Genomic DNA, 13,860 nt, shown 5'->3' on the forward strand with positions numbered 1-13,860 from the left:
CAGCTGTTTATAAAGTCTAATTCAATTTACAATTTGTGTGATAGTTTAAAAATAAAAATAATTTAAAAAATGTATTCCTTGCATTACCTAAGAAACGTATTTTTTATACTGAATTGGTCTATTTATATGGAATTGGACGCTGTTCAGGAACCTAGAAAGGGTAAGCAACTTTTTTTTAAATAAATTTTATTATTTTCAGTGATATAATTTATTTATTTTTGTTACATTCGAAATCATAACCTTAAACCGAACTCCACGGGCAAAAGCTATTAAATAAATGAATAAGAAACATTCAATCACATCCATCCTAAAAGCATTGAAATACTGTAGGCAATAATTCATTGATAAAATATTTTCACATTGATTAATTTAGCTTATAAAGAGCGTGTGTGAATCGGTAAAAAAGTGCTGTGGTGAAAGCAGGTGAATAATATTTTTACTATGGTGAGACAGTTTTGCCAATCTGCTGTGTGAAATGAAAACTTTTTTGACAGCAGTACATTTTTGACAACGACAAAATAAAATATTATAAATTGAAGTGAAATGAATATTTCAAGAAAACCTCGTTTGATTGCAATTTAAGCTTTTAATCAATTAAAGCTTTTGAAATATTAAAGAAATTTATTTACAAGAATTATTTTATAAAAGTAAAGTAAAGTAATTTCTAAAGTAATTTGTCCACCAGAAACTTCATTTCCTAATATTTTATTGTTTTTGCTTAAATTTGGGACAGAAAAATTATACACATCAACAATCTTTGCGATTGTCAAAATTTTCTAAATATGCATTTATTCACCTCAGACTTGTCAAAAATTTACTCGCAGCGAACTTTAGTACCGATTCACACACGTCCAAAGAAAGAAATATTAAAATTCTGATAGGTTTTGAAATATGTAAATAATTTCCATAACATTTTAGTTCACACCCTTTTAACAGTACCTTGAAGATAAACGGATGCAACTACCACTTTTTCCTTTAGAATTTGGACTTGCACAATCCAATGTAAGGTTGGCAAAAAAACTGGAAACTCTTCCGGGTCAATCGAGTAATTTCTAACAAAGTATAACTTGTTCTAGACGAAAATGGAAAAGAAATGTTTCGAATATTAAACTAAACAAATAGAAACTTTTGGATTGCAAATGGCTTCACATCTCACTTACCGCCGACAATGGACAACTCCTTGGAAAATTCGATACCCGTATTATTTCTTTTGAAAAAAGTTGAAATAATTTGTTTTTCGTATTAAGTAATTTGCAACCATCAGTTGTGGCATCCATAAAACGAATTATCCTATTATCAGCACGTAGTATATCAACTTGTCCACCAAATGAGAATCTCGGTAAATTTTCTTTTAAACGGAATTCAATAAAAAGTTTATCCGTGGGCCGCTCATTGGAGTAGTTGAATCTGAATTCACTACAAAGCGCCGGATTGCCGGATCCATTCATATATTCAACGTTAATGAAGTAGTTGCGCTGAAAAAGATGAAACGATCATAATGTGATATATGTATATTTTCTACTAAAAACGGAGTAAAGTTTCTGATCTTCCATTACATATGTAGGTATGTACATTTGTATGTACCTTGCCGCTGCCTATTTGTACAGTATGTTGTATAATCAGTAGCACAAATATTTTAACAAAAATTTCCTTCATATTTATTTGCAAGTGAAAATGTTGAAGCGCAAACTGGTATTGTTTTTCGTTTTTGAAATAAAGCAATTGCCTGCCCAACATTTAATCGCAATTAAGCCATTTTAATTATTGCTACTATTAAATATGCATTAATATAATAGCGTTTGTGGAAGTGTGGTGCTAGCGCGCTTGGTAATAGCAACATAATTGCTAACATATTGGCTGTCGGGAAAATTATTTAGATCTTGGCTAATAATTAAAAAATAGTTAATAACAATAAGCCACTTTTCATTATCGAGGCCGTTTCCGGTCACCGATTTCAAGCCAGGGACCGTAATTTTTATGCTTTTTTTTAAGTCGATAAATAATCGTTATTCCTTCATCGCTATGTTTTCGATTAAAAATTACGAGTTAAAATTAGACTTTTAGTTTTTCGGTCAAAAATAAAAGTTAAATTTTGATGTATTTTGGAACGAGTTTTTTCGTCATCCCATGTCAAATTTCGGTTTCAAAATCAAATTTCAAAGGTTTCGGCGTTGTGCCATCTTCAGTGTCATAATAATTTATTTACAATATCATCATTTATTTACAATATCAATGTTATAATAATTTATTTATAGGAAATATGCAAAATATATACAAAAATATGCAAATATGCAAAAAATATGCAAACATGCAAAATATGTGAAAATATGCAAAACGCATTAGGTCCAAATTGACTCACTTCCTCCTGTAATAAGTATACTCAGGTCCGGACTTTCTGTGATGTTAAACAAAAATAATCACTTGCATAAATATCCGAGCTCTACACAGCATATAGACAAACTCTTTCCGTCTGAGTTCTTGAATTTAAATTTCGACAATAACTATTACTTTCTACCCCCAATTTCGAGTGAGTTTTTCGAGATTAATTTCAAAAAGGGTGATCTTTTTGAACCCACATACAAGCCTAGGCTTACACAATGTATAACTTTTACTTATGGCTCCAAAACTGGGTTAGGATCTGCAGTCTAAATCGAAGGTAATGGGCATAATCTTCACTTTCTCTTGGACAATACGGTTCAGAATTTGCAATCCCCAAACCCAAGTTTGAACCGAACTTAGTCTGCAGTTTTTGGCGAAAACAGAGAAAATGTCGAGAAATAACAATTTTTATAAGCTTTAATTATGTTTCACCTATATGTAATCAAATGTTTTCAATTAATTATTAACCAACTTCGCGATGAGTTAGATACTTGAAACTTCAAACTTCGCGCTCAGAATCCGATGGCAATGCAATATGAAAGAAAATTAATCTCCTAGATGTATATTATCAATATGAAAGGAAATAACTCTACAAAAAAGGAACAGTCCAGCGCCTTCGTCTTGGTCTGCAGGCTGTATCGGAGATACAGCCGCTATATTTAAACGTAGAATACGTGGTATGGCTAAGAGCATATCCAAGTCAAAAACGAAATCACACACTAAGAATAGAAACAGATCCACATTAACTGCAATCAACATATGTACGTATGTATGTATTTACATATGTACACACGCTGCGATTAGGTTATAAATAGCGCGCCTCTGTTTATCAAAAGCCGCATTACATACGCATACATACTTTTTGTCTCCTTCCCACACTTCCAACATATGCACGTGTTTGCAAAATGATGACGAGGTGATTTTGTATGGAAAATCATTTATGCCCATATATTTGAATAAAATAAACATATATAGAAGATATCAACCAATACTTCCCATATACCAAACAAAAGGAAAACTCTTGAATTTTTGATTAAAGAAAACAAAAACAAAATCATTCGAGCGGTTTTCGAGCATTTTGGTAATAAAAAAAATTTGCAAATTTTTTCAACAATTTTTTGCCTTAAAATGCTCAATATTTGTTAAATTTATACAAAATTTGTACCCGATAATATTTCTACTGCTCCAAAGAACCTATATCCCGAAAATGAAAGTTATATATGCCAACAATAAGTTGCTAGAGCAGTTTAAAGGCTCAAAATTGACCCCAAAATAAGGCAATGTTTACCGTTGTTTTTACGACAGAAACCGAATTGGTTATTTACAAAAATGAATCTGTCGACAGCTTTGGAATTTTATCTTTGAAACGCCACACTTTTCTTTGAAATCGCTTTATTAGTTCTCGTGCAATAATCGTTTTTGTGAAGCTCTAAAAATTACCACTACAACATTTGAACATAGCCCCCATACCTTAAGGTAAGACGTATTCTACGTCAAAAATTAGCTGACAGGTCGTGTGATGGTCTAAAAATTGCATTCAGGTATATAAGTATATTACTTACTTGAAAAGAAATAAGTCCACAAAAACAAGCCGATAGGTGGCGCAGGATCGAGATGTTTGGGAAACTCGCATTTATTGTCCAATTTGGTTTATATTTGGGCAACTTGTTTTAAAAATAGTTTCTTACCATTAACTTGAAAACTCTTGCCTTTCGTAATTTATTGTACAATTACTTTGAAGTCTAAAATGCAAAAAAAAGCAAAAAGACTGTTGCTTTGTATTTTTACATCTTGGAATTCAATACATACATACATACACTTGGTAGTGACATCAATTTGTCGGCGGATCATGCCATTCAAACACCACATGACACACATACAGATATATCGATGTTATGATTACATTTCCAACCATCAGTGGAAAACCAACATAAAAAAATCGTTTAAACGTGAAAGCATATCCATGCTGTTCTGCTACACCGGCGGTCACAACATTAGCAGAGCCGCCTATTAGTGTGCCATTGCCACCGAAGCAGGCACCCATTGCCAGCGCCCAGACCATCGGATGCAGGGGCAAATTAAGTTCCTTGTTTTGCGAAAGTGCGATCACAATACGTATCATCATTGTTGTGACCGGTATGTTGTCCAGAAAGGCGGAAGCAATCGCAGACACCCAAAGCAACAATTCCAACGCGACAAACAAGCGATACTCCTCACTAACGGAGAATACGACATTTTCCACCATTCTACCCAGCACTGCGATAACACCGATTTCGGTGAGTGCTTCCATTAGCACGAATAGCGAACCAAAGAATATCAGCGTAGACCATTCGACGCGGCCCAATACTGCCTCCATGTCGCGAACGTCGGCGAGGATAAGCAAAAGTATAGCGCCGATAAGAGCCGCTTCGCCAAGAGACAGCTGATGCAGATGACCAGAGTGCAGGAAAAACAGCGACATCACCAATGCGAATGCAATGCAAGATTTGAAGAGCAACATTTTATTGCGTATGCCATAGGAAGAGCGCAATTCAGCAAGCGTCTCTTCATAGTTGGCTGTAGGCTGCTTGCGGCTACCGAAATTAGCTATACTTTTCTTGACGCGTTCGGCTTTCAGCATTAGTACGTTCCTCAGTTGAGCGGTCTCTTTGGAGTAGGGTTGAATAGCGGCTGCGGCACGCTCCCAAGCGTGAGCACCCTGTCGCAACTCGCTCTGCACATCCGCTTTATAGGGCACACGTCCCAATTTACGAAACGTCAGACGTATTTGAATGTAGGTCTGCAGCAGTGCCAGTAGCACACAAGGCAAGGTGTGTAGCATAAAGTTGCCGAAATTTATGTTATGCGAGGCGATGAACGCATTCGTGGTGATGATGATGTTCGGTGGATCGCCAACTGGCGTAGAGGCGGCACCAACATTTGCATAGATGACTAGGAACATCAGCACCAGCACAGTATCGGCTTGCATCACTTCACACAGCTTGACGATGATGGGCGTAATGAGCAGCATCATGGTAACGCTGTCCACAAAAGCCGACAGTGTGGCGGTGAAGAAGCACAGAGTGTTGACCATAGGCCAAATATGCCCCTTGGACAGTTGGTATGCATATACGGCGAAATAATCGAAAATACCCGATTCGGCAAGTATGCCAACAAGTATCATCATACCGAAAAGCAGCAATAATGTTTCCGTATCCATCCACTTGATGATCTTACTCACTTTGGGCCAAGAACGCATGTAACCCAGCACCGCAATGGCTAGTGTGGCCGCTATGACGGCGACAAAGGTGCGATTGACAAGTTCCCAGATGATGGAAATGTACAAGAAGGCCAACACTAAGCCACCAAGCACAATGCCAATGGAAGCGTCCAAAGAGCGCTGAAAGAAATATTTTATAGTCAGCTCCTGGTTTAAATTTGTCACCATACGCAAGCGCAACTGCACTTTAGCGCCTATAGTTTTCTTGGAAAAATTCTTTAAACCAAAATGCCCATTCATTTTCACAGGCTTTACATAATCAAAGTGCTCATTATTGCTGAGCAAAAAGTATTGTGCATTTGAGACGATTTCAGCGCCTACAACATTTGCATTCGCATCTAAATTCACTTTCTCCAAAAAGGCTGTCATATGCCAATTTTCGCCCGGATCTTTTCCGGTTGCTTGCGTGCTGACCAGAAACGGTCCATACGCTCGCAGCCCCAAAGCATCGCGATTGATTAAGTGTGGCTCAATGAGGATATATTTTGTTTGATTTGGAAAAATCGTCGTCAGATAGCCGTCCACTTTCTCAATAGGCATTAATGGCAATAATATGGCTATTATCAGCCAAATTAGGCACAAAAATCCGATTTTGATGTAATTAAAAATTTTGTGCCGCTTACTTTCGGGCACTATGGTGGGCGTGGGTTCTTCAACCGGTTCTGGTATTTTAAGACGTAGCGTTTTCTTTTTCTTTTCTTGTTCCTGTTCTGGTGAGAACTCTTCGTCGTCAGCATCATCAAGATTAATGTCATCTTCATCCTCGTCTTTCCGCTCCATTCCACCACGCAGATGTTTTGTTGCCTTGTATGTATTTTTAGCTGATTGAAAATTTACAACCAAATTTGATGTGGCGTCTTTAAATGTTGTTTTGAAATAACTGAGCAGCAAGTCAAATTTGAAAACTAGACATTTGGAGACATTCATTGCATAGTGTTGGAGGTATACAAAATGAATTCAGTGAAATGGTTTTAAGTATGTTTTAGGGCCCCAAAGAATAATACCCAAAAGTTAGTACCCACGCATGGCAGTAAAATCCTATTAAAATTTTACTCCACGTCAACACAAATTTTTGCTAAATTTTTCCACTGTTTGGTCAGAAATCCAGGGACCGAACATAACAGTTATTGATGAAAACCGTCATGGACAAATACAGTATGAAGGAAATGTTCTACAACTAAGTGATACATACCAATCGATTTCTTTTTTCACCGAGACTAAAATTAAAAAAAAAATTTTATTTGCAATTTTTATGAAAAATTAAAAAAAAATAACAATTATTTCTGATTTTTATATTATAAATCCAAAATAACAGTTATTTTTCATTTTTATATTTTATGTCTGTGATAACTGTCTTAAAGACTTTTATTTATAAAAGTCATCAATAAAAATCAGTCAGTGTCTTTTACTTTTAAAAGTAATAAATCATTCGTATAAAAGTCATAAACTTTTTTCGCAGTTAAGAAGGTGTTGAGAAACAAAAGTTTACTACGACTTATACAAATTACTTTTATGAGTATGATTAACAATACTACGATTACTAATTTTTATTTATGACTTTTATAAATAAAACTCTTCGATAACTGTTATCTAAGGCATATAATTTAAAAATCAAAAATAACTGTTATTTGCAGACTACTATTTAGATAGAAATCAAAAATAATTGTTATTTTGGATTCATAAGATAAAAGTCAGAAATAACGGTTATTTAAGGAGTAATTAAATAAAGTCAAAAAATAATTGTTAAAGAGCCATTTTTTTTTTAATAAAAGGTGTAACTGTTACGGTCCCTGCAGAAGTCTGATCCTCAGTAAAATAAGGTACGAGCATAACCCTTTAGCTCCTCCAATTAAATATACCTCATTTTGAATACTTTTAGAAAAGTTTATTTCTTAGGTATAGTTATGTTGTAATGGTGAGAGGGTAGACCACCACGCATATAAGTAAATATAGTGAGAGTGTTTTCAGGACTACCAAACTGTCAGAGAACCTGAAGGATTATTTTCTCTGTTTAGTTCTTTGAGCGAGGCTGTTTACTTGATAGACAATACTTCCGCTTCTTATACAATGCTGTCGTTCGGAATGTCAAACACATGTGTCTAGCCTTAGTTTATGTGGTAAAATTTTTCCGACTCGCCTTTCAAGTTGTGAGACGTCCGTATGATAATATGCAGGGAACGGATTTTATGGAAATTGTCTTTTTTTCTGCTAAAGAGATAGAGTATATTCAATTAAAAATGTCCACGATTTAGCTTTCCCTGATTCCATGTATACACATTTGATGTTGCCTTTTTTTGCCTTTTTTAAGATTAAAAAATATACACATGCCCATGCGGGACCTCTTGCCAAATTGGTGTTGGAAAAATTCAAAGCCGTTTTCTCAGCTAACGTAGGCTTGAAGACAATAAGGGGTGTGTATAAAATTGTAAAGGGCGAGGGAAACGCCCTTATTCCTGATAATATGAACGTTTCAAACGTTCCATATTTAAATTGGGATCCACTTGTATCAACTTACGTCGAGCGCACATTTAGTACATTCAAGCTTTTCTTCGCGAAAATCGCATGAAAATGCTGCCAGAAAACTTCAAAGTGCATTTTGTAGTTCAATGTTACTTAGAAACTCGAAAGGATAAAATAGTCAAAGAGTCAAAGTACAAATTTTTCATATAAAGAAACTAGTTCATAGTTTTCTCTTTTTACTTGTAATATAAAAATTTCTAAAATAAATATATTTTTTGATTGTTCTTCGTATTTTCTGTCTTTTTTTAGTGCCTTATTTTGCTTTTTTGGCAATACCTTTTTTTTTGCCTTTTCCTGCCTTTTTCGCTATTTTGTTTTGCCTTTTTTGCAATACCTAGTGCCTTTTCCTGCCTTTTTCGCTATTTTATTTTGCCTTTTCCAGCCTATTTCGTTACTTTATTTTGCCTTTTTTATAGGTTTTTAGGTCCTAAAAATCCGTTCCCTGATAATATGTATTAGGCATGGACGAGGTCTGCTGTACTATTCCTTCGTGTTGAAATCATAACTTTGAATTCTTTATTGAAATTGACTAATGGTATACAATAACTAGTCGGTGATGTTGGTGGCCAGCCTGACTAGGATAACCCAATTGTTTGCGGCTCCTTCGATCCATGAGTCGGCTTATTTAAGTCTTACTGCCGCAATGGCCATTACAGTAGAAGTTATATCAAGTGAATATAGATGAAACATCACATTAAGGGAAAGGCACCTCAAAAGGCATTCATCCTGCTAAAACCAAAGGTCGTCCAAGAACTTGTCTTCAGTTTCTGGCCGCAACAAATTTTTTATCATGCCTCTGTGGTGCTCATCGTTGACCGAAGTGGCGTGTACGGCAGCACTTTTAAGGAAAAATTTGGCAATGACGCCACTTCTCGATGATCACATGCGGGCCTTCCCAGCCGCCGATGTAACAGTTTTGCTTGTTATTCTCGGCATTGCTGGTGACTTCGTTTGCATTATTTCCCAACGTTATCCAAGCGTAAAGCGATACATTTCGTTCCGCGGAGATATGAAACTGACTCTCTGTGAATATTTACAGCAGGAAAGAACTGTCACCGTTTAAATGAGATAGGATTAAAAAGAAGACGCAATATGGGCAAATCTCCGGAACCGTGCGCTTTTGTTGCACTCACTTTAAGTAAATTTTATTAATGTAATTTTACTTTTTATAAAAAACTTGGGCCATTTTGAAAACAAATGTGACGAGTGCTTGTAACTTAATTAATTTATTTTAATAATGCGATTTTAATTTTTATTAGCAATCGAAGCAACTAAAATAACAATTTTGACGTATCACTTTGGGTACCTTTTGTACGTTTTTTTTTTAGTATAACTTTTTCAGCGCAAAACGGAGACTTTCAAAAATCATGGCAAATAGTAGAATGTTGGAAAATGCATTAGACGTTAAGAAAAATGTCTGCCCCTCATTGGAAATAAAATGTAACAATTTGAAATCCAACACTCGTAATTATCAAAAAGGTAATGTTTTAAGTTCCTTTCCATTTTGCACTTTCAGCAATTACTACATTGCTTTTATTTTTAACCGACTTCAAAAAAAGGAAGAGGTTATCAATTCGTCGGAATATTTTTTTTTTTTATGTTTGTTACCGCATAACTTTGGACCACGTCAACCGATTTCGATAATTCTTTTGCATCGGAAATGTAGTGTCTCAGGGGTGGTCCCATATTAATCTGGTTTAGATCCGATCATTGGATCATGAAAAAATTAACGGTACTCCTAAATTTGTATATGAGGTTTAAAGTTGGTTTTGTTTTTTGCTTAAAAATTACTTGTTTTTATGAATATAAACTACACATTAAATAATAAATTAAGATCTTTTACAGCTGCATGCCTTTGAAAATTGAATTGAATTGAATTGAAAATATAACAAATATTGTGTCAATAGGTCTTTGCGTGAATGGCTGTAAAATTTCCATTTTTTTGATGGCACACTGACAGACTAAAATATAACAGGTTGGTATTAAGCGTGATCGTTAGATAACATTCTTCATAAAGTTTTTATAAATAAGTTGTTGAAAATGCTAAAATTTTTTGTCTAAAGTACGGGCATGAATTTATATGCGTGTATGTAAGGATTTTCAGATACATATTTGGGCAGTGCGGTTAACGAATTTTTAAATATTTACTCCAAAATGATATTTTCAATGGATCTTAAGCGAAAATTAGTTCTTCGTTAAATTTTTTGGAAACTGGACGTGGCCCGCCCACTTATGTCAAATATTTGTATCTCGAAAACCACTTCACCAATCTTTACCAAATTTTATATACACGGGCAATGGGACCTTTTTAAATACTGTCTTAAAAATTTTTGAAATCTGACAAAAACTACGCCCTCTAGAAGTATCCCTAACTTTGAGTTTTCAAAAATTATTGTTTTTTACTTTGCATTTGAGAAAAATAATTCACACAAGAATTTATTATTTCCGCAATAGATTTCAAACAATTTGATGTATAATTTATTTTTGTGCGTGCAATTTAAAAATTTACGTTTTTTTAGCATTGAATCGCACGGTTCCGGAGATTGGCGCATATGCGGACCACCCTGTACATGAATATGAGTAATGCACGCACCGGTGGCGTATACGTAACATAACACTTATAAAAATACATTCACATGAATTCTATCAACATGTGTGCATATGTGCAGTCATATGTATACATATAAATGCAGTTATATATAAATATGTATACATATACATATGTTTACACAAATTGAAATTGTTGGTTAAGGCTTTAAATTCACATACATATGTACATGTGCATTTAGCGTGGGCCGAAAATCCATTTTTTAGAATTTTGAATTCTGAAAACAATCTAAATAGGTGAAAGATGAAAATTTTTACTAAATTTTTTTGCTCAAAAATAAAAGTTAATAAATACATTAATTAATACATTTTGGTTACTAAAATTCAGTGTATCTTCAAAAGTATTAGTCCTACATAATTTGGTATATATACCTTTCTTGTAAAGAATCGAAGTAAGCTAAAAAAAATTTTGTTAGCGCTTGAACTTTTATGGACTGGGGCGAGCCTAAGATATTTACCAAAAATTTTCATCTCTCATATTTTTGCTATTACCAATCTAAATTGTAAAAAAGCGGATTTTCGGCCCACGCTAGTGTATGTGTTTAGGTAGTTATGCATGTGTACTGCAATGTGCAATGGAAGTGGTACAGATTTTTATCCTCTTATGTACTTAAATGTGAGTTCTGTTGAAATCCACATTCATGTTCGAATGTTAATAGTCATATGCACATGTGTATACGAATGAACTATGTATGTAAGTACATTAGATTGCCTCTCGTTCCATACAAAAAAAAAAGTTAATTTCTCGCAAAGCAATTATAAAATTTGATTATTTTTATACCTCTCCCTAAATATTTCCGCTCATTTTGGCGTTATCGCGTGATTTACGACAACTTAAAAAAAATGTACATACCTTCAAGGGCGCTGATATAGGGCGTTTTCGAATCGGCAGCTGAAATGTTTTTTGAGATAGGGCGTTTTCGAACTGGCTACCGAGTTGAGCCGATCTTCCACTCAGCAGTCGAAATCGTCCTGTATTTCTTAAATGAGTTAAATGTTTTTATTGGAAAACGAAAAAAATATGAATTACCGTGTCCGGGATGCTCTATCTCATGTACATATGTCCCATTTAAAAAATGGACTTTCATTTAATTTTTGAAGCTCGAAGGTCATTTAATGGTTGAAAGAGGCACTTCCGGGAGAAAAGTTTAAAAAAAAAAAATTACGTATTTATATCCCCATAATCCGAATCTGTAGTAAAAACATGTACATGTGTATGTGTAATTTAAAAAAATTAGTAACATTGATTTGGATCTAATTCTTTTTTATCAGGTTTGTAAGGTTGGAGCTGCTTCAGTCGATGGAGTTTAAAACGAAACAATTAAAAAAGGAACCCTTATTTTTTTTTTGCTTTCAACGCTATCGGCCGAAGCAGCTGCAACCAAGCAAACATAAAAAATGAACTTTCGGCCAGTTTAACCCACTTCCGGTCGAAATCGGAAGTCGGTATAACCGCCAGAAGATAGAGCATCCTCGATTTGGTAGGTCATATTTTTGCATTATTCAATAAAAAACATTTCCGTCTATTTTAGAAGGGATGAGCGGGTTGTGTAGGACACCTTGTATAACTCAATTTCGGAAAAACTTTTATTGGGAGCTAACTATTAAAAAAGCGTTGTAAAATAACAAATTTTTGTGACTCCCTTGGAAAAGCAGACCCTTTTTTCATGGGACATCCTAAAGTACTTTCGTCCATATGTACAAATGTAGATATTTTAAATAAGTACATACACACACATACCTGTGCTCCCACGCTTGTACACCTGCAGCACTTGTGTAGCAAAAGCTTTGCCTACAAGTTCATGAACACTACTGGTTTCCATTTATTCATTCATTAAGCTGAATTTGAATAAATGCGACTAAATGCTTGTACATACACAACTCATGGAATTAGCAATAATGAAGTACTCAGTATTTTAAAGATCTAAATTAGTTTTAATAATTATTTTAAATCCCATTGAGCGAGTTACCGCCAACACTTTTCATGTGAAAAGCAAGCGTTATGATACTGATTTACATATATATTTTTATAACTACATCAGTGTAGTAAACGTCTAGATAAAAAAAAATACTTCTTTAATCCTCAATTCCATACATTTTTGGCATTACTAATGATTATAATCTAATTAATAAATTTTCCTTATTTTCATATGGGCACTTCCTATGTTACGGACATTTTATTCGGATTCACTTTTAATCACCATCGTCATTCATGCAACAAGAAGTAAATATATGTATATGCATTAGGGTGGTCCCAAAAAAAAAATTAAATGAACGATTTTTTTCGGTCTCACTCCCGCAATCGGTAATATCATTGTCACAGATATCGCATATAAATTTTGTTCCCGATTGTAGACGGTAACGGCGTGTCGCACAGGGGGGGGGGGGGGGCCAAAGTACAGATTCTTCTATGGGCTCAAAAAATTTAAAATATTTTTTTCATTTAATACCCAAAATCGATACTACTAAAGCCGAGGATATCACATATAAGTTTTTGTCCCGATTGGAGTCTGTAACGACGTCTCCATAGGGTAATCTGAACTTTGACGCCTCTGCGACACGCCTTAACCGACCTCAATCGGAACCAAAATTGTGAAAAATGTATTGTCTTCGACTATAGAAGAATCGATTTTGGGTATTAGTTAGATGAAAAAAATAATAATTTTAATATTTTGAGTAGCGATGCAAACGATATATCGATATTAGGTATATCGATGATTTTTTGGTGGATATTGATATTTTTATCGCACTGTTTTGAAAACCAATATTTTTTTCTCGATAATACGATATTTATATTTGGACGAACTTTTTAATTGTAAAACAATGTCATAACAAGTTCCAAAATTTTCTAACGCTTCAAAAGGGTTAGCAACCGAAGATCTGTCTATTTGTTAAGTAAACTCGTTTTTTGCTTGAATTATTTTATATTAAAATTTGAAGAATTGAGAGTGACACTCCAAAGGAATATATCGCTACCCAAAGTTGACAACGTGTCATAGTATATATATATAAATAAATAAATAAATCCTCAAAAAGATCTTAAACTGATATTCAATATCGATATAGTATCGATATCGATCAGCCGATATTTTTTT

The 13,860-nt window shown here is 34.4% G+C and overlaps 2 protein-coding genes across 2 annotated transcripts in view; one reads left to right on the forward strand and one right to left on the reverse strand.

Moving 5' to 3' along the window:
- Positions 1 to 13,860, forward strand: part of LOC118747178 (WD repeat-containing protein 78) — a 73,257-nt gene that overhangs the window by 48,540 nt on the left and 10,857 nt on the right. The gene's annotated exons all lie outside the window — the stretch shown is intronic.
- LOC118746664 lies at positions 856 to 1,469 on the reverse strand. The gene is made up of 2 exons (XM_036480532.1): positions 1,161 to 1,469; positions 856 to 1,072 (listed from the first exon to the last, which is right to left on the reverse strand). The coding sequence occupies exons 1-2, from the start codon at positions 1,446 to 1,448 to the stop codon at positions 920 to 922; spliced, it is 441 nt and encodes a 146-aa protein (XP_036336425.1). The 5' UTR covers positions 1,449 to 1,469; the 3' UTR covers positions 856 to 919.

Source organism: Rhagoletis pomonella, unplaced genomic scaffold, assembly GCF_013731165.1.
Source record: "Rhagoletis pomonella isolate Grant_MI unplaced genomic scaffold, Rhpom_1.0 Rhpom_scaffold_00011, whole genome shotgun sequence".
Classification (NCBI taxonomy): domain Eukaryota; kingdom Metazoa; phylum Arthropoda; class Insecta; order Diptera; family Tephritidae; genus Rhagoletis; species Rhagoletis pomonella.

Excerpts from the sequence above, each read along its gene's own strand:
- LOC118746664 (XM_036480532.1), bottom strand. The coding sequence starts at position 1,448 with ATGAATGGATCCGGCAATCCGGCGCTTTGTAGTGAATTCAGATTCAAC. Across the intron at positions 1,073-1,160 it reads GGAGTTGTCCATTGTCGGCG|AACAAGTTATACTTTGTTAG; the intron begins GTAAGTGAGATG and ends ATTTTCGTCTAG.